Source organism: Orcinus orca, chromosome 14, assembly GCF_937001465.1.
Source record: "Orcinus orca chromosome 14, mOrcOrc1.1, whole genome shotgun sequence".
NCBI classification, from domain to species: domain Eukaryota; kingdom Metazoa; phylum Chordata; class Mammalia; order Artiodactyla; family Delphinidae; genus Orcinus; species Orcinus orca.
In genome coordinates, this window is record NC_064572.1 from 13,028,910 (window position 1) to 13,049,379 (window position 20,470).

General features: G+C 45.6%; 2 protein-coding genes across 6 annotated transcripts in view; one reads left to right on the top strand and one right to left on the bottom strand.

Moving 5' to 3' along the window:
* The window catches only part of LGALS8 (galectin 8), a 30,754-nt gene extending 14,607 nt beyond the window's left edge, over positions 1-16,147 (top strand). For 2 of the 3 annotated variants that reach the window (XM_004271556.4, XM_033431306.2), the window contains 8 exons: positions 2,421-2,509; positions 3,418-3,628; positions 4,560-4,679; positions 5,511-5,567; positions 6,339-6,365; positions 7,095-7,183; positions 7,917-8,082; positions 10,828-16,147. In XM_004271556.4, the coding sequence (XP_004271604.1) occupies positions 2,421-2,509; positions 3,418-3,628; positions 4,560-4,679; positions 5,511-5,567; positions 6,339-6,365; positions 7,095-7,183; positions 7,917-8,082; positions 10,828-10,977 (909 nt within the window). In that variant the 3' untranslated portion in view covers positions 10,978-16,147. Of the gene's footprint in view, positions 1-2,420; positions 2,510-3,181; positions 3,301-3,417; positions 3,629-4,559; positions 4,680-5,510; positions 5,568-6,338; positions 6,366-7,094; positions 7,184-7,916; positions 8,083-10,827 lie in introns of all 3 variants that reach the window. The other variant, XM_049697346.1, reaches the window with a different exon arrangement.
* HEATR1 (HEAT repeat containing 1) overlaps positions 13,635-20,470 on the bottom strand; it is a 47,705-nt gene continuing 40,869 nt past the window's right edge. For all 3 annotated transcript variants that reach the window (XM_004271557.4, XM_033431304.2, XM_049697340.1), the window contains 9 exons: positions 20,164-20,314; positions 19,042-19,200; positions 18,746-18,880; positions 18,515-18,619; positions 18,261-18,429; positions 17,378-17,532; positions 16,678-16,836; positions 14,911-15,019; positions 13,635-13,934 (listed from right to left, as the gene is read on the bottom strand). In XM_004271557.4, coding sequence (XP_004271605.2) covers positions 13,846-13,934; positions 14,911-15,019; positions 16,678-16,836; positions 17,378-17,532; positions 18,261-18,429; positions 18,515-18,619; positions 18,746-18,880; positions 19,042-19,200; positions 20,164-20,314 — 1,231 coding nt within the window. In that variant the 3' untranslated portion in view covers positions 13,635-13,845. The remainder of the gene's footprint in view (positions 13,935-14,910; positions 15,020-16,677; positions 16,837-17,377; positions 17,533-18,260; positions 18,430-18,514; positions 18,620-18,745; positions 18,881-19,041; positions 19,201-20,163; positions 20,315-20,470) is intronic.

Below are 20,470 nucleotides of genomic sequence, written 5' to 3' on the forward strand. Positions count from 1 at the left end.
CTGCCCGCGAAGGGGCTCCTAGTGTGTGGAAACCTTTCTTCCTTCACAGCTCCCTCCCACTGGTGCAGGTCCCGTCCCTATTCTTTTGTCTCTTTTTTCATTTTTCTTTTGCCCTACCTGGGGAGTTTCTTACCTTTTGGGAGGTCTGAGGTCTTCTGCCAGCGTTCAGTAGGTGTTCTGTAGGAGTTGTTCCACATGTAGATGTATTTCTGATGTATCTGTGGGGAGGAAGGTAATCTCTGCGTCTTACTCTTCCGCCATCTTGAAGCTCCCTTTTGGCTTATTTCTTTACAGTGTTTTCTTTTTCCCTTTTCATGTTTATTATTAACTTGGTTAAGACCGTACTGTATGGGGTTTTGTAGGCCACTTTCTCACTGATAATTATATCACTGACATTTTTGTGTTATTAAATAATTGGCATAAATACAAGTTGAACATATAAAAAAATCTCAAGTCACAAAAACTGTTCTCATTTTATTAAGAGATTTAGAAAATGGAACATGCTGCTATTTATTCCTGGGCTGTGGCCAAGAGGAGTAATTGCTTCCACATTCTCTACACGTGAAAACCATCCACTCTGAGGTGCCGCTGTAGTCATGCTCTATACCTCTGTTATGCTTTTCGTTTTCTGGTCTGATAAGCTTGCTCATCTCCCCCATGCTGCTTTCAGCAGTTGCCGTGACACCAGGTGACAACTGGATTGGTGATTTCTTGTCTTATTGCTTAAGGCAGCAACGCTCCATTCAGCAGCGGCTTAGTTGCTGCTCCTTTGCACATGTGAGGCCTGCCAGAGCCCAGCTTCCGGGCTGGTGAGAGCTCCTTCATTCACCAGGTGATTATTGATCATCTCTTGACCTCTGTCCTGGGGGTGTAAAGGTGATGCCCCAGTCCTGCCCCATGCAGCTCGCAGTGTAGGCATTTGTTTGCAAGTGAACAGAGTACAGAGTGCCGTGATTGACCCTCAGAGGGCGGCCAACTCAGTTGGCCCAGGGAGTCTGAGCAAGGCTCCACAGAGGAGATTGTGCTTGAGCTGAGATCTTCAGCCGATGAGCCACTGATTTACAACTACTTTTATACGACCTCTCTTGTTTTATTTCTTTCTTCTTGACAATCAGAGCTACCCTGGATCAATTTTAGCATAGATGTAGCCCGGGTGAGCTTGGTGTAAGGTATGCTGGTGTCTGGCCTGCTTGGTGCGGTCAGAGGCTCCCAGGGGGAAGAGGGAGGTGGTTGTGGTGCAGGAGATGCATCCACATAGCCAGTGGCCCGGGAGGATGGCGGATCACCTGGGGGAGGGGAGTGACAAGATCTGATCATGTCAGGCCCGAGACAGAGCGGCTGGCTTCCAGCTGATTAGGGAGGAGGGGGAGACCCGAATCCTGTGTGGACCACCAGTCGGGGCATGGAGGTGCTGTGTCTTGAGAGATCCACGGGCACCCACAGCACGTCCTTCAGATCAAGCAGTTCTCTGGTTCCTGGCAGTACCCTGTGGGGTGCAGCTTGGAAGCCCAGCAGGGAAGGCGAGGCACGCAATCCCAGTTGCAGCAGAGTGGCTGCATTTGGAGCACCCTCTGCAGGCAGTAAGTGCTTGTCATTATCTCTGTCAGCACTGGCCTAGGGCCTGGCCTCTTCTGGATCCTGCTGTTGGGATCAGTGGAACTTTAGGAAGGACGGAGGGGTGGGGTGTGGCATGTCACAGAACCCCCAGCCACATAAAAAGTACTGGGAATAATATGTGTCTTTTCCTAAAGAACTCAGAGTGGTGTGCAGGTGTTGCGAGCCTCCTAGCCATGTTGTTCCGGTGTAGCTGTGTGAATGGTGGGGAGGAAGGACCTGGAAAATGCTAGGGTCTGAGCAGACTTGTGTGCAGCCTTTTTTTTTTTTTTAAATTAATTTTTATTGGAGTATAGTTGCTTTACAATGTTGTGTTAGTTTCTGCTCTACAGCAAAGTGAATCAGTTATATATATACATATATCCCCTCCTTTTTGGATTTCCTTCCCATTTAGGTCACCAGAGAGCACTGAGTAGAATTCCCTGTGCTATACAGTAGGTTCTCATTGGTTATCTATTTTATACATAGTAGTGTATATGTGTCAATCCCCTCGTCCCAATTCATCCCACCCCCCCTTTCCCACTGTTACCCATATGTCCTCTACGTCTGTGCCTCTATTTCTGCTTTGCAAATGAGTTCATCTGTATCGTTTTTCTAGATTCCACATATAAGCGATACTATACAACATTTGTTTTTCTCTTTCTGACTTACTTCACTCTGTATGACAGTCTCTAGGTCTAGCCACGTCTCTGCAAATGGCACAGTTTTGTTCTTTTTTATGGCTGAGTAATATTTATGTGCAGCCTTTAAGAATGTAGTCTTTTGATTCTGTAAATGAACATTTGTTAAAATTATTTTTTCCCTAGATAATCCCCTATGTTGGGACCATTTCTGAGCAGTTGGAGCCTGGAACTTTGATTGTACTACGTGGGCATGTTCCTAGTGACTCAGACAGGTAAAGTCATTCTGTTAAAAGAACAAGAATAAACTCGTTGTGATTGTGGAACAAAAAAAATCATGAGGGAGAGACCACTTGGATACTCGGAGGCCTGATTTGCTTTCATAGCAGCCCCGGCCAAGGTGCTGAGGAAATTGGAATGAAAAACTGAAATACAGGTTATTTGGACTTTTTGTTGCTGTAAGTCTGATTTTAGTATAAAGAATTAGAGATACGGTTAATGAAGGGAACTGTGGTCAGATGACAGGGACACAGTCTAGTTACAGTGTAACATTTCCACACCATCTCTTAAGGCCTGTTCTGGGTGGTTTTATCTAATGCTTGCTTTGGGTAGAGTCTGGACGAGGCTGTATCAGCTAGAGTTGGGCTCGGCTCTGTGTGGTGGATGCCTGAACAACAGTGGTTTAAATAAGATGTGAACGTGACATCTAAAGGGGACGGTCCGGAGGGCTGAGGGTGCGCGCCAGCAAGCTGTTGGAGGAGTGGGCCTCTTCACACTCTCACCCTGCCATGCCAGGGTGAGGTCCTCTTTCTCGTGGTTCCTGGAAGCTAGGACTCTGGTCCTCACGTTGTGTTTGGGTAGCTGCCTGGGACCGTGTGCTATTTGGGGGGAAGGGGTGGCGGGTGGACAGAAGGCAGATGCCAACTGCCTTTAGAGACCGTTTCCAGGAATCTTCCTTGCACACTTCACTTCTACCCCATCAGCAGAGCTTGGGGCACCTGGGCGAACGCACCTGCGGGGAGACTGGGCAATGTGGGTGCTTGTGGTGGACTGCCACCAGAAGCATGTGAGTGAACAGAAGATCCGTCAGCTGTCACTCGGCCTGGGTTTCTGCGCTGCCGGGCCTGCGAGGCCGCCTTCCTCCCTGAGTCCTCACGCGGCCTGTGTTTCCTCCCCTCCTCAGGTTCCAGGTGGACTTACAGTGTGGCAGCAGCGTGAAACCTCGAGCGGACGTGGCCTTTCATTTCAATCCACGGTTCAGAAGGGCCAACTGCATTGTTTGCAACACTCTGAAAAATGAGAAGTGGGGCTGGGAAGAGATCACCTATGACATGCCTTTCAATAAAGAAAAATCTTTTGAGATCGTGATCATGGTGCTGAAAGACAAATTCCAGGCAGGTTTTGGAGAACAGGGGTTAGATCCTCATTCATGAGAATAAGCACGAGGGAAGCTTTTCACATGAGTGAACTCACCCTTGCGTGTCCTAAATCCAGAGAAAGAGTTTGCCTTTATCATGTTCCTCTAGAGGAGGGCCCGGCGGGGCCCTTGCTGTGAGGCGGGCACAGCCAGCATCCCTGCCGGGGTCGCCGTGCTGGCAGAGGGCGAGGCCAGCGCAGCGGGATTTTGTTAGATTGTTGCTCCTCGCAGGGCTGAGCTCCCTTCTGACCTGGCACAGCCTTACACTCAGGATGGGAAAGTAAACCCCAGGCAGCAGGACCCGCAGGGTGGGAGAGTCTGAACTGACAGATGGGATCCTGGCGTAGGAGTCGGGGTTTGTAAAGTTGCATCCTGCCGCAGCCTAGTCCCGTAGGATCTTGAGATTCTAGACCCAGAGGAGCTCATAGCAACCCCGCTGCGTGTCGTCAGTGCTCCCGCTGCTTCCTCGGGTGTGTGTGGTCCTGGAGGCGCCTCCACCTCCTGGCCCACGAGCCTGTGGAGGACTTGACGGCTCAGGTGGAGACTCCCCACCCGAGGTGCAGACCCCTCTGACCCTCAGAGCCTGCTCCCACCAGCACTTCTCCCCTAAACCTCCTCTCTCCCCTCATCCCTCCTCTGGCCATTGGAGTACTTGGGTCTGGATCGTTCTTTTTAATGCTTGTCCGTGCTCTTGAGCTTTGGTTTTTTCCTGTGTTTCTTTTGCCCGCCAATGGGATTTTCAGCTCCTTGAGATCAGACTGTACTGTGTTCGGCGTGTCTTCCCGACACTCCTACAAGTACTGACATCTGGCGGGAGAGGGAGGCACCCTGTGCACTGGTACCCGCTAAAATGCATTTATTAACTGTTTTATTCGTTGGGGGGGGGGGTGTCTTCTGTGTTTGTCCAGGTGGCTGTCAATGGAAAACATACCCTGATCTACGCCCACAGGATCAGCCTAGAGAAGATCAACACCCTGGGCATTTATGGCAAAGTTATCATTCACTCCGTGGGTTTCAGCTTCAGCTCGGTCAGTCCCCTTCCATGGGGGGCGGCAAGAGGGTCTTTGGTGATGTTTTCTTGAAAACTGTGTAAATATGTCCCTCGTTAGTGTGTTAATTTCTTGGAAGTAAATCTTTCAGACTAGTAGGATGCTAATCATTGACCAGGGCTTGCTTGTCTGTAGGATCTCAAATCTAGCATGGTTCCAACAAAAACCCAAACAGTAACAACAAAACAAACAGCCTTTACAGCTGGAGAGGGGCCGTTTCCTTGATGCAGGAGCGTAGTGGAGCAGTTCGCTAGGATTGTTTCCTAGAAGCGGGAGTCAAAGGGTACCTGCATTTTAAGTTAGGACTGAAATTGCTAACGTGCCCTCCAGAGAGAGTAAAACAAAGTAGTCTCAAGATCTGTATTCATTTGCTCACATTCTTCCTCTTCTTCTTTTTTTTTTTTTTTTTTTTGCGGTACGCGGGCCTCTCACTGCTGTGGCCTCTCCTGTTGCGGAGCACAGGCTCCGGACGCGCAGGCTCAGCAGCCATGGCTCACGGGCCCAGCCGCTCTGCGGCACGTGGGATCTTCCCGGACCGGGGCACGAACCCGTGTCCCCTGCATCGGCAGGCGGACTCTCAACCACTGCGCCACCAGGGAAGCCCCTGCTCACATTCTTCTTGACATTAGTTCTGATTTTAACATTTGCCAGCTTGACAGAGGGGAGAAGGTTGCTATTGTTCATGCATTTTTGGATAATTTTCTGTCATATTTTCATGTTTAATACCATTTATAATTTTTTTTGATATGTCAAGCAGGTTATATTTAGAATTCTGATGGATGTTAAATATTAATCTGAACTTTTCTTCAGGATTTAAGAAGTAGCCAAGCATCTACTCTGGAATGGACAAAGATAAGTGAAGAAAATGTAAATATTAAATCTCTTAACCACCAGTTTAAAAATGTTTTTTTAGTTGCCATGTAAATTAGGTGGCAGGCAGGCTGAGTTTTAAAAACACTATGTTTTTAATATGAAAACTTATATTTTTAGTAATTAACAGGCTGGAAGTAATCGTTCGAAAACTGAGGCATATACTTCAGGGTGCCAGGTGCTATAAGTTTTGCTGTTTAGACTCTCAGTGGATCTGACCACTACCCACCAATCTTCTGTACAAAGAACTCTCTGAACTGCTGAATAGGGCTGTTCGGAGGTGTTTATAAATAGTGAGCACAGCCAGTGCATGGGCAAACGAACTTCCACGTGTATCTTCTCCCCCTGTGGAAACAACTGCAGTTCAGACATTTTTTGCTGTTATTAGTGTGGAGAAAGTGAGGCCTTACTGATCTCAGCACGTTCCTAGACAGACTAGAATCTCAGCATTTGGGGAGCACCCTGGGAAGAACAAGGAAAATGTGTTTGAAGCCCACATGTGGCCTTCGGGAAAGGCTCAGCTTGTGGCGGAGGCTATAGGATTCAGATGAACAGGACAGTCAGTCTGTTCCCAGCCTGAGTGGCACTCTGCAGCTCCAAAGCACTTGGTCAGGAAGCACTGGCTACCTGCATGTCCCCCCACCGGAGTGGAGCAGGCACTACCGGCCCAGGCTCTGGGTGGTACAGCCAGTAAGATCCAACTGCTCATGTTATAAAACGTATTTCTTCCCTGTCAATCATCTGTATTTTGTCTTTCTCTTCCAATAGGTACAGAAGTCTGGCACGTCACCGTTTGTAAGTATTTTTGCTATAACCTGTGGAACCTTTTATAAGATTGCCCAGGAAACGAATAGTTGAAGCCTTGGAAGACAGGTTCATTCACTCCATACCTTATTGCAGAACTGTTTCCCTACAGCCTAGTAATAGAGGAGACATTTCTAAAATCGTCCCCAGAACTGTCTACACCAAGAGCAAAGGTTCGCCAGCCAATCACACTTTGACTTGCTCCAAAATACTACCTACCGACTGTCAAAGGTTTGAAGAGCCAAAATTTTCTTAATTCTGTCTAACAAGTATTTAATGTTAGTTAGCTGATATGCGTAACTGCTACCCTCAGTACAAGCCCAAAGCAGCCACTCTGTGTTTGCACTGGTGTCCTGGACGGCTATCAGTCAACCGGACATCAGGTCCCTGAGCCGTTAGTGTGTTTCTGTAGCTCCCCCTACCTCAGCCGCTTCCCCTCCGGGCTGAAGGCAGTGCACGCTTCAGGCCAGCCGAGGTGACTTTCTCAGAGGACATTTCACTCAGGCAGAGGATGTCAGGTCCCTCCCCACATCCATTCATTTCATTATCTGAAAAATGGAGTGTTTGCTGTGAGCCAGGGACCCACCTGGGACCAAGGCAGACTTGGTCTGTCCCTTCATGGGGTTCACGGCCTTTAAACATTTCCCAGTGTCTTCTGGCAGTTTTGCCTCAAGATCCCTTTTTGCAGGCTTCCTGATGCTAACTGGGATTTCTTTGCAGACTCTGCCATTCGTAGCGAGGTTGAACTCCTCAATGGGCCCTGGACGGACTGTTGTCATAAAAGGAGAAGTAAATACAAACGCCAAAGGGTCAGTATCAGTAAGCGGCCGTAATAACGCGGCTGCTGCTGCGTGTCTCTTACAGCTGTAACCCTGTCAACAATCTCGTGAGGTGTAAGTCGGGCTAATGTCATAAGCTTCATTTGAAAAGTGAGACTGTTAAAGCCAGATGAAGTTAGACTGCTGACAACTAGCAGTTGGCGGCACCTAGGCTTTTTGTGGCCAGACAGGAGGGTGGCATTTTTGTCCACGAGGCCCACCCTTGTAGAACTGCAGGGCAGCTCTGTGAGAGCAGATCACTTTTATTAGGGCTCGTTCCCCTTGCCATGGGTCTTATAAGATTCCTGCTTTTAGAACCTTTTCCAGAGGTGTTCAGAGTTCTGAAAGCTTGAAATGAGAGCTATTTCCTAGCAAGTAGTACACTTTGAAGAACAGGGTATTGTAAATGCTGAGACTTCCTGCTTGGAAGGACCCTGTTCTTGCAGCAGACGTGATCCTTTGGGTCGCTTGCTCTAACCATTTAATTTCTTCCTGTAGCCTTAAACGTGGATTTTAAAGCTTTTCATATTTTTATTTTGCAAATAACATACTTATACCAACGGTGTGCTGACTCGGAATTTTAAATTTCACCTTCGTCGGCATTCCTGGGTCCTTGTGTGTACATGTTTTGTGTAATCAGAGTTTAATTCTGATTGTTAAAATTGCAGAAACTCGACTCCTCTCTTCTACTTGGCTAATTAGTTTTTTAAAATTCTCTCAAAAGCTTTGCTGTTGATCTACTATCAGGAAAATCCAGGGATATTGCTCTCCACCTGAACCCACGCCTGAATATTAAAGCATTTGTAAGAAATTCTTTTCTTCAGGAGTCCTGGGGAGAAGAAGAGAGAAATATTACCTGTTTCCCTTTTAGTCCTGGGATGTACTTTGAGGTGAGATGATTATCTCTTTTGAAAATGGGACAGGAAAAAGAATCCTGCGGGCAGGGGTAAGATGCAAGATAAATGGTCCATTTAAATTGAGTCCAGCTTAATATGTGGAGGTTGTGTGTGGTTTTTGTTTATTTGGAGATTGTATTTTGAATGCCGTCTTTTATAACGCAAATAATCAGCATAAATGGCCAAGCCAGTCCAGTGCCACGTTATTTGCATTGGAATTATCTGACATGTTTCCATAATGACAATTTCTGTGTAACCCCATATTAGTTAATAGGAATTTGAACAGGAACCTTGTCTCAGGGCGGGAGTAGCGCATTTAATCCTAAGTGAACGTGAGGACGTAGGAGCCATGAGACTGCCGGCACTATCTGTCGTCTCGGTGACACACAGCTTAGGTGGCAGTACTCTGTTCCAGGCGGTCCTGTTTGTATATATTCAAAGAAAGACACATTTAGACTACCGGGACTTGAAGGCATGTAGTCCTGAGCCCCCAAAGGTGCGAATGTTCTAACACAGCCTCTCCCCAGATGTGCTTCCGGGGAGTCTCGCCACGTGGATGCTGCAGGGTTGGCTGGGTGCCCTCACCAGCTTACGTGACTCACTGCTCACGTGGTCATTTAGGGTCACTGATTTTGGTCGTGGCTTCTCCAGCATTTTAAACTGTCACATGCTCTGGACGGTTGGAGCTCGCAAGACTCCTCAGAGTTGTTACAAGTGTGAACATCAGGCTGAACAGAAGGTGGTGATTTGGCATTAATATTTATCCGTAAGTTCCTGTCTAATGCAGTGCCCTGGTTTGGGGAGTGATAGACAGGAGCGAGCTCATCACAGGTTCCCTGGAAGTGGGGGGTACTCGTTTGGAATTCAGAAGGAGGTGGGGGTGTGAAGGTTTTACAGATTTCGGGGATGATACGGACAAGTCGCTGGAGGTCAGAAGGGCGGCACAGGGGTTGCTGACTAGGCAGCAGTCAGGGTGTGAAGGGTGACGTGGGTTCACTGGAGGGAGAGGTGGCTGCTCCGGCAGGAAGCTGATCCTTGTGGTTGGTGACTGGAAACTCGTGACCTGTTTTCTGGCCTATTTGAGCCCCAAGTTTGCGACTACTGTATCAAAATAAAAGAGGAAAATAACACATTCTCTTAAATAATCTTTTCCTTTTGTTAGTTTTCTACTTCAGCAAGAGTAGTTGTCCTCATGTGGGATCACTGTTGTCAGTTTTTTTGTAGTGATAGCTTTAAACTCCTGCCTTTTTAATAGGCTTTCATTGAGATTCTCAGATCTTTCCATTAAAGCCATTGCTTTGCTTTTAAACAGTATCTTCTGTTCCATGGCATTTCAGACTCACTTGTTAGTTCCAGCTGGAATCATTTAAAAACTATCTTTCGGTTTTGTAATGTCATCTGTGAGCTCTTTATCAAATTCATGTTCTTAGGAGCTGTTCAGGTGATTGAGGGATCTTGGTGTTCCATGTTTGCATGTATGTACTTTGTTTTGCAACAGTGTGTCCACTAGGCTGCCTGCCATTTCTCTTCCATTTGTAACATAAGGTGCTGGCTCTGCACTTGCTCTTAGTCTAGAGAACTCTTTTCCCACTGCATCTGTCTAATGCCAGTTTGTTTTCCCTTCTGAGCATAAGGCTGTGTGTTTTGTGTTCTCTTGAGATTTTGTTAAATGTCCATCACCAAAGGTCCCTTCCACCTGGTTGAAACTGGGATTTCCACCATTGTTGTGGGCATATAATCCCCAGTTATGGCTATTTTCCCCAGTTCTCTGTATAGCCCTGCGCCTTCATCTGTGTCAGTTATTGCTGTTATCCATGGAATTTCCCCCTCTTCCTAATCTCCCCCAGCAGCCGTTTCCACTAGTCCTAGCAAAAGAAAAAAGACACTCCGTTGGCTGCTTTGCAGATCCAGATTTTGTGCCTCAGTCTGGCCTCCGGGGATGGAGGCGGGGAGTGCCGGGGAGAGCACAGTGTGGGTTCACCCAACTGGCCTCTGCAGTGTGGGTGGGAAACAAATGGTAGTCAGTGGCCAGACTGGCACGGGGAACATGGTAGCAGAAGTAAGAGGTTTAGGTGTACGAGCAATTTAAAAGGATCGCAGTTAACTCTGAAGGGCTAACACCAGTGAGGACTCTGAACTGAATCTCTTCCAAAACTCAGAGGTTCATAGAACACTGAGCTTTGAAGAGCTTTGGAGAAACAGACAAGAGGTGCTGAGCCAGGATGGGAATCAGGGTCACCAAGCAGCTCTGCAATCCCTAGCAACTGACCTAAACTTCTGAGATTTCATATTGTCCGAGTTGCCCAAGACCCTAGAGTTTGAGGCAGCAAAGTGAGGATCCAAGCCCCTTGGTACCAGCCTGTGACTGGGAACCAGCTCTTCTGTGAACGAGTGTCACAGTCAGCCACTTTCTCCTTCCCAAGTGTCGGCGAGGAGGGCGGCTTGCCACTTCCCCAGGAGCACAGGGCAGGAGAGGGCGCGTGCTGAGGACAGGAAGCCAGCAGGCCCTGGGGACAGTGTGAGGGTCCAGGCACATAAGAGCCACTTCCTGGAGTGGGACAAGGCAGAAAGTGCCACTACAGATACACGTTAGTCAGATCCTGGAAACTGCAGCAGGGAGTCGGCGCTGGCAGGCTGGGAGAGGAAACCAAATGGTTTACTTGACATGCCTGTTCGTGTGCGGGAAACAAACTCTTAAGCCCAGGGGCACCACTAATGTTGTGTATACTTTCCTTCCAGATGATAATTTATTGTGATGTTAGAGAATTCAAGGTTGCAGTAAACGGTGTACACAGCCTGGAGTACAGACACAGATTTAAAGACCTGAGTCATATCGACACGCTGGAAATCGATGGCGATATCCACTTACTGGAAGTAAGGAGCTGGTAGCTGACAGGTGTGCTACAAAAACTGAAATACAGGTGACTTCTGTAACACTGGCTTGTTAAAATGCATCTTACTCTCATGATACGGTTTATATATATTGTTAAAATGAGCTGTAAGTCCTACTGGGTGTCCTCAGTCCATGTCACGCAGTGAGACTTTGTCAAGCAAAAAGTGAGGACATTTGAGGCAACAGCAGCTTATAGCCATTATTATAACAGGCCTTTCTGCTCTCTCTCCTGTACCCTGGCCGCCTCTTTTTTAAACCTACTTCACATTCAACAAGTGTTTATTAAGAGCCTGCTGTAACACAGTAGCCACCCTGCATGGAGCGCTTGTCTTTTGCCAGCACTGTGCTGGGAGCTGGGAGGACACAGTGAGGCACGTACGTTCCCTGTTCTGTTCAGCTCAGAACCTTCCGTGCTTTGCCACTGTGCCATTGTTTCTCCTCCACGCACTACATAAACTCACCAGGCACTTAAAAGAATTATTCTGTTAGATCACCTGAGGACACTATAGGCGACACCACTCTTCCTGCAGTGCTGCCCTTCATACCCAGTGTTTGATCGTATCCTGTAATTGAGAGGATTGATGTTGACCTACATCTGGCAGTTTTCTTTAGCATAATATTTATATCTTCTAGCTGTAAGCATTACCAAATAATTATCATTATGAGATCGGAACACAGCACAAGATAGAGGCAAAAAACAAAGCAAAACGAACAAAACCAAATGGTACTGAAATTAACTTGATGTCAATCTCCAGGCCACTGATCTTCTGTACCAGTAAATGGTTATTTTAGAATATTGGAATTTAGGGTGAGTCAGAGGTCTCCTCTGAAAGTTTAAGGTAGACAAGAGATGGATTCAATTTGTAAAATGTTTGTGGGTAACAAAGCAATGTCAAGATTAGACTTAATGATTGATTATAGAACAGGCCCTATCAGAAAGTAAAATACACCAGCAGAGACCAGTGAAGTAGAGGGAGGCCGTGTGTGCCTGTTGCTTGTCTGCACGCAGACCAGCACTGCCTCTCCTCTTCTAAGACGACCCCATCATCGTTAGTGACTGAGATCAAAACGCTGTTCTCCCTTCAGTGATTAAAATCAAACCTGTATCAGCAAGTTAAACTATTGTTGCATTTCTGTAATTTTTTCTGTTATTCTTTGAAGAGAGTTGGCAGAAGTTCTTTGTAGAATTCTTACAGGTCAGATCTTGTCACAGGGAATTTCAAAGCCTTGGGAGTGGGGAGGTAAAAAGCTAGATCAGTCAGATCATTTTATATTAAATCGCTGGGCTGAATTCTGCCAGGATTTGGGAATATTTTCATAACAGCTTTTGGTTAGGTATTATTTGTATCCCTATAGTGGAAAAAATACTGTTACCAGTCTTACTTTTAAAAAGTACTCAGTGTAGCACTTAATTCTTTTCCACCTTGTCATATTAATTTATTATGCCCAGTCTTGCCAAGCTAAAACAAACAAAAAAACACTGGTGGAGGAGAGGATGTTGGGAAAGCTGTAGAAGGCAAGAAGGGTCTAGTATCCCCCAAGGTTTTTTTTTCCTCCAGAAAAGAACATCAGAGGGCCTGGCAGATGGTAGAAACGGTGGACCACTTAGGAAAAAAGAAAAGCCCACTTACCTTGTTTCCTGTAAGTCTTAAACATAGTTCATTTTCATTTTATGTGGATGATACTAAGAAGTCTGACCATTTCTTTGATAGAATAAATATAAAATCTTAAGATTGTTTTTGAAAAGAAGCCATTAGCACTTATTAATGAATCCTGTTGAGATGTTTCATAAAGAGAAATATGTGTTCCTAGCAAACTCCGTCTCCAGACTGCAAATCAGCCTTTGCTTGTCACGATTCCACACTAAGTTTCTGTATTAAATTAGATCAAGGGCTTTCAGACTTGATTTGAACACCTATGGAACAGTGCTTAGAGGCCTTAAATTTTAAAAAGGCATAAATAAATAAAATGCCTTAAACAAAATAAAGGCAGATTTGTTTACTTTTATTTGCACCCTCACTTTGCAGCTTCACCATGACATAGTATAGAGATTAGAGAACTTCAAAGCTTTGAAAAAAAATCTGTTGTTTACTTTTTTCCTCATAAAAGTAATCCTTGGTTAACCACCGATAGAAATGTGAGCATTTCTAACCCTGAAGGGGCTCCCTCTTACCACCTGGTGGTTCTGAGCCCTCGTTATTTGTGGGAGCAGTGAGGTGTGGCTGTTTTATAAACAGCCTACTGCTTCCACCCCCTGCCCCCCAAAAGACTGAAGGATTAAGGAGAGACGATCATATTCTAGAGCAGAAAATGCATCCCACAACTACTCCCCTCCATGAGCACACGCAAAAATTAAGACTGAAGTGTCATCTACCCAAAATGAAAAGTAAAAGTCCAAATGGCTTTACAGTTCAAAGCATTCTTGTTGGGTGCTGAATAACTCTCATTTTCTTGAAGTAAAGAGCTGCTTTGAGTGAAATCTCTGACACGGATGCTACGTACAAAAGATAGTCCTTTACCAGGAAAGTTAAGGCTTTACAGTCTAAATGGGGGTTAGCTGTGGGTGCTAAAATTAATCATGTATGTAATGGTAATAACATCACTCAGAAAAGCCCACCATCGATGGTCTTAATTAAACAAACAGCAGTCTGTATAAAAATACCATGTATCATTTACTCTTTTTGTATATTCTGTACAACTGGCAGGAGAGGCTTATGTGGTAGCACAAACCAGGTGGGAATTTTGTAAAGAAGTCCAAGTAGGTGTTAGCGGCACCAAAAGTAATATGGTCCTAAACACCCAAAATAAAAATATGAAAAGTCAGTCTGACCTCTGAACAGCATGAAATACCAGAGATCAGGGCTTTAGAAGTAGCTCTGGAGCGGCTCTCCCAGGATCGTTTCCAGCCGCTGAACAGTCTTCTGGCACTGATGCTCCACCTCTTCACATTCATCTAAAAACAAAATCAAAATGAGTCAGTCTTCCTGCCTCAGTTCTCAGAGCCTGGTTCCTCACATCTCGCATTCGCTGGCCGTCAGTCAGAAGAGAGAAATGAAGCACAGTCCTGAGGCGGAAGCCATCCTGGAAACCCCTCCTCTGCCTTCCTCCTTCCTGCCTTCATTCCCTTCTTTCGGTCTAGGACTGGGGAAGCAGAATAAGACAGACCCCAAAAGAGTGGTACACAAACGAAAATTCCAGATGCCTAGCGATGCCACTCTTAGTAGTTCACACAGCCCCTCTCCAGGAGGGAGGAAACAAAGGTGCAGGCACCTGGTTTTGGATCAGCAGTGAACCGCTAACGTGAAGGCATCTGTCTACTCGCCTCCATCACCCCGCTAATAAGCTGCACTGTTACTTCTTGGGCTGCGTGGTGGCACAGTGCTCGTTCTGCCGTCGGTCCAGAACTGCGCAAACCTGGACTTAAACCCCAGTTCCACCTGTCACACATTTCTATCAGCTAGATTACTTAATCTCTTAAAGCCTCTAGTTTTTTCCTTTATAAAAGGGGGATAACGGCATATGCCTTGTGAGGATTAACGACATCATCCACGTAGAGCACAGAGTAAGTGCTGGTCATTAACAGGCAGCCACCCCATTGCAGCCTTAGTGGCACTGGATGTTTTGGTATAATAACCCTAGATCTGTGGACCAAAACATTCAATCACAGACATGCGTGAGGTTAAAGAAAAACAGTATCATAGTCTGCACCGTCAGCAAAAAAACACAAAAGTAAAGATAGTGAGATTATGCTATAAACAAATCTCAAATGACAATGAGGCAGCCCGTGCACCCCACTCAAACCAGGAGCTCAGCCTCTGCACAGAGGGCTGGAGACACGAGCTCATCACAGGCTATCCAAATGTGCATTCTCATTGGGCACATTCCCACAGAAGTTCACTCTAATTATTTCTTAATAGTTTGGGAATTACCTTCCATCAATTCAGCTAAGAAAGGAATGGATTCTGGTAACAAGACGATATAATTCTCTCTTAGCTTTTCAGCCAGTGCCAGCACCGTAATCAGAGCAGCAAATCGAACCTGAAAGGGATAAAAAAGGTGAAGAATAATTAAAAAAAAAAGAACTAGTATTCTTGTATTACTTTATGATCTAACTTGAGATGAGCTCCGAATTTTAAACTGTTAGCCTCACGTGAGTTTATTTCACTTTCTGGCCAACTTTCATCTTGGAATACCAGTTTGTTTAACAATTCAGGATCCATCTATAATATGGGCAACCTTATATATCAGTGCTTTTCAATCTGTGTTCTAGAATTACAAGCCTTTCATGTGAATGTCTTTTTATAACATTTTTCTTAAAACAAACCAGTAAAAATGCCACCTGCAAATTCAAGTGTGTCATCAAATGTGACTGCACTGGAGCCGCCAGCTGGCCTGGCCGCTGGTGATGCTGACCTGGCAGGACCGCGTCCCCGGCCACTGCAGGCAGGACTCCCGTCCTCAGGACCCTGACTGGGGTCACAGTATGGTTGTGTGAGGGGCCAGGTGCCGGCTCTGGCCACAACCTCACCTCAGCCTGACTAAAAAACACACTCATTGTGTCATAAATGTCCTAGTTTTGGAACTTAAAAGATTGGAGTGTTGCTCACGACTTGTCTCTGACAAGGAATGCAACCAGTTGTTTGTTTTGTTAGTGATTCACTTTGAAACAAAAGCTATGTTAGTCTTCTTTCTGGTTTTGGGTAATTCTGGTAAAGAATATTTGGATAGAGCAAAGTGAGTTGTTGAAAAAACGTTTGTTACTGCCTATGTTCAATCAGGATTTTCTTGATATTGTACAATCAAAACAACATATTACAAAACAACAAATTTAATGCAACTTTGTTAAGATCCTACAATTTAAAATTTGGGGGTTCCCATCCATACATCTGTGAAGAAGAATTAGCATAATAAGAAGAAAAATACATTTTGTTAATTACATTTTACTTCCAAGACCTTTCAAGCCAATGTAGAAAAAGAAAACTTTGGGCACTGTGATCCTTTCATGTGTAAAAAGGAAACTGAACTAGAAAAAATTAAAGTAGTAAAAACATTAATCTGAAAAATAATAAATAAAATAAAATTTGGGGGTTCATCGAAACAGCCTCATTGTTTTCATTACTTCCTAATAAATGCTGTGAATTTCAACTAATAAATTTATTAACAAAATTCTGCTTCAGTCTGTTTTATCCCCTGAGGTTCTAGTGTGATAATTAGCTTGAGGAATGGCGATTCATTGCTAGAACAGTTTGAAAACTTCCAAACTTCCGCTCATTCCCCACCCCCACGTTAATGGGCATCAACCGCTAGCCCTTACCGTGCATTACTCCACCAAGTCCTATGCCTGAGATTGATACACAACAGGGACTCTGCTCTAACTCAAAGGAATGTTCTGTAGACAAAGCATGCTGTCTCTGGGAGCACACTGACATTTAAATGGTGCATAAGAAACATGAGGAGTTCAAGTCTTTTCAATATTTAAAAGTGTAAAGTATTTTAGTGCTCGTGCCTAGCACACCATGGGGGTGGGGGAGGACTGCCATTATTTATAAATGGCCTGTAAGAGAAAACCAAGTTTCTCAGGCTCAACCTTCTGCCTGACACAGCCAAACCCTGGTGCTAGAAGACACGCAGCAGTGCAGACCGGTGAGGCCCCAGGGAGAGCGCACAGCATCCCTGCTGGCCCTGCGCCTCCTAACCTTTGGTGAGGAGTCCCTCATCTTCAGCAGGATCTGGTAGTTCAATGGTTTCCAAAGCGAGTCGTCTGCCATGGCCACTGCGAACTGTGCAAGGCACGGGATCAGGTGCTTCGTCACCCGTTCCTGGAACGTCTCTTCTCCTCCAAGCCTGTTTTCCAGCTGTTAACAGTGAGACAAGGACTGAGCAACGGGTCTCATTGCTGTTTGAGAAAATACTCAATGTATATAGTACTTTACTACCCTTCCTGGTATCAGCAGGCTCAAAAACCAAGGTGCTGTTTAGTCTCAAAAACCAGGTACTATTTGCTCTCAAGAGAAAGAGAGCAAATTTACTACCGTATAAGAACTCAAGTGGAATCACAGCCCTTAGCATCATCCCTTTCCCCCTGCAGAACCTCTGAGAGGAGGGCAGCCAGACCCTGACACATTCTCAATGAACCCAGTTTTTAAGAATTAAAAACTTAATACACCTTACATCATATCTCTTATTTGAAAAAATTTAAAGTAAAACTTGGTAAATGCCACTACAAAGGTAAGTTATTAATATATCCATGAAAAATGAGAAATCAATTTTGAAATAAAAATTTCATGAAAAGGAAAAAAACACCAGCAAACTGTGGTTCTGGTTGATATAAACCCTGCAGGCATGTAACACTGATGGCTTCCTTATCTTTTAACAAAAGATGATTCCACTGGTTACCTGATCCACCAGGGGCATCATCAAGGCTTCTGCTCTCTCTCTACTTAGAAAATGCTGGGTGTCAAAGAGGAAGATTTTATATAAACAGTTCAGAATAAACTGCAGTAGCAAGCAGCACTTTTCAGGGTCACTTTCAGAGTCAAAAAACGCTTCATCTGTAGATAGGGGAGAGAAACAAATGGAAACAAAAATAACAAAAAACTGAATTTCACAATTTGATCTCCAGTGTTTAACTTCAAATCGCTATTAACAACTATAACCAGAAGGTTATTTCTAAAATGATCTAGAAATCACAATCAGGATGAAGGCAGAGCACAAATTAAATGGACGGTCTCTCGGGGGAGTGATCTGTTCTTTCAGAGTTGTTAAGATTTTTGGTTATTAAGGGCTTCCCTGGAGGCGCAGCGGTTGAGAGTCCACCTGCCGATGCGGGGGACGCAGGTTCGTGCCCCGGTCCGGGAAGATCCCACATGCCGCGGAGCGGCTGGGCCCGTGAGCCATGGCCGCTGAGCCTGCGCATCCGGAGCCTGTGCTCCGCAACGGGAGAGGCCACAACAGTGAGAGGCCCACGTACCGCAAAAAAAAAAAAAAAAAAGATTCTTGGTTATTAAGATTGTTTAGTTTGGCAAGTAGACTGCTTATTAGCATTAAAAAATAAACCAATCTTAATGTTTTAGAGTTACTTCCAATAACACAGGACTGCCCATTTATTCTTCCTCCCAAGTGAGTCAGTTAATAACATTAATTAACTGCTAAAGGAAAAGTGCTAAAACACTTCAGTGTCTGACAACTGACTATGAAGAATTCACCTTCCTTACACTTACTGCATCCCGCTAAGGTGCACAGAGCAAGGGCACCAGCTGACCTGGAGTCAGCTACCTACCTGTTTTGGAGATGTTCACCTGGTTCAAGGTGTCAGCGAAAGGCTTCACTAAGTGGCCAGCAAACAGGGTAAAAAGCCCTTTCAGTTTTTCAGCAATGCAATCTGCCAAGTTGTAAAATGTCAACAGTCTGTCCTTTGGGGCGTCCTCTGTTTTAGCCCAATCAAACAGCTAAAAGACAAAGTAGCATTAGTTTCTTCTTCAGATCTTATAACTGATACGTGAGTAAAAGGAGAAGTAGAGGAAAAGAGCTCACCTTGAAGAACAGGGGTCTGAATGTGACCTCAGAAAGTTTTACAACCATGGCCATGAGACAGTCAATGATGTAATTTTCCGTTTTTCCAATTTCCTCAGGATCATTCTGAAAACAGAAAAGCTGATTTGTTAGCCAGAGTAGTGACATCTAGCCCTAACTTTGACAAGTACAACAGGTCTGAGTCAGGTGAGAAGTTTAGGTCGGGGGGCTGGGGGCGGGGAACACGCCTACCTCAGAGTGCTGGGCGCGGAAGTCCAGGGCCTCCAGGAAGAACGTGGTGAGCTGGGGCTGGTGGGAGGCGAGCTCCTCCTTCCTCATCACCCCGATGTGCTCGCACAAGATGCTCATAAATGGGCCCATGAGATTCTGAAAACACAGTCAAGAGACATGCCAGTTGTTAATATTCCTCTAGTTCATTAATGCATTTATAATGGAATTAAACCACCATATTCTTCTTTAAGTGAAAATCTAAACATTCCAGTACCACATCTCCCTCCTCCAAAGTCTAATACCCAGTACGGTCTAACCTTCCAGTTCTTCTCAATCTGCTTGTATGTCTTGTTGATGGCTGGCAGTAAGACTCGGGGTGACAGCGTGGTAGCCAGGGTCTTTTTAAGGGACATGAGATGGACATTAGCCTGGGAGGCAGGAGCTATTTCACTAGTGACTTTCTCCAAGTGAATCACCTGTAGGAATATAACAACAACGATCAAGGCCACCACGGGTCCTCGCCGGGAGCATCTGTCTACACACTTACAGAAAGTCCTGGTAAGGATGGAAAAGCCAGTCCAAACGCTGGTGACTGGGAAAGCTCAGTGCACTCAGCATCAACACAGGATTCCTTTTAATGCCAACCCCGAATGTTAAAATAAAATAAATAAAAATAAATATTTATTTGTAGTATTTAATATAAATTAAATAGATAAAAATGGACGGATGCCTCTTTCGAAGAGGGAGTCAGGGATGCAGGCAGATGGTGGAAGGCAGGACACAGAGCTCTCAGAACGACCATCTCAGAGAACAGGAATCCGGGGCCCGTGAGGAGAGACAGTCACGTTCTCCTTTGCTGAAGAATCTAGAAAGCTCCTCAGATGCAGAGGCCCCTTTCTATAAGAAGTCTACCTTCAAGGCCTGGCTGGAGAGTATGTGACTCGGTTTTAAGTCATCTGCATCACGGCACTTAAGGCTCCTAACCTCATAAACGGCCAGTGATCAATGCAACAGCTTGGGGCGGGGCGGGAGGCCACTCTCCGGCATTTGCATTCAGTTGGAAATGCCATTAGCCCACCGTCTGGACTGCAACACAGGCATTCCGCCCTGACAGACGCCTTAGGGTCGTGAAGAACTAAGTGGGCATGCCTGTTTCTACAAGAAGCTCTACCAGACCAAGGCCAAGGAGCTCACGGGGGGGAAAGCAATGAAATACATCCTGCAAAGTCAAAAAAGAGAAGAGCCTCATTACAGAGTGACACCCATACCAACATCACGACTAAACAGGGATGATGGCAGTGAAAAAGGGACACATTCACTAAAAACAAGCACCTCTTTTCAGAAATAAGAATCCTCCTGCCAAACGAAAGACGTCAAGCACAAATAAAACGATCAAATCTGTAAGCTTTCCCCTTCCCCCCCTGTGGTCACCAGCTCACCTGCAACAAGACATCTTCCAGGTAGGGGCTGATGAAGTGTGGCAGGGTCCCAGCCACCTTCTGCAAGGCCACCAGGGCGCTGAGCAGGTAGACCTCGCCCGAGGCCAGGTCGCGGGCGCGCCTCATGGTTGTCAGTAATGGCGGCATCAGGCTGGAAAGAAAGGGCACAAGTTTCTTTGAGGAGAACGGAGCAGAAGTCACTCTGAAAAAATCCAAATAACTGTGTCCGTTACATCTCTGACGTCCCACAAAACGTCTACACGGTTTACGTGACCGAGAGCGAGAGCTCTCCCAGTGCCCACAGGAC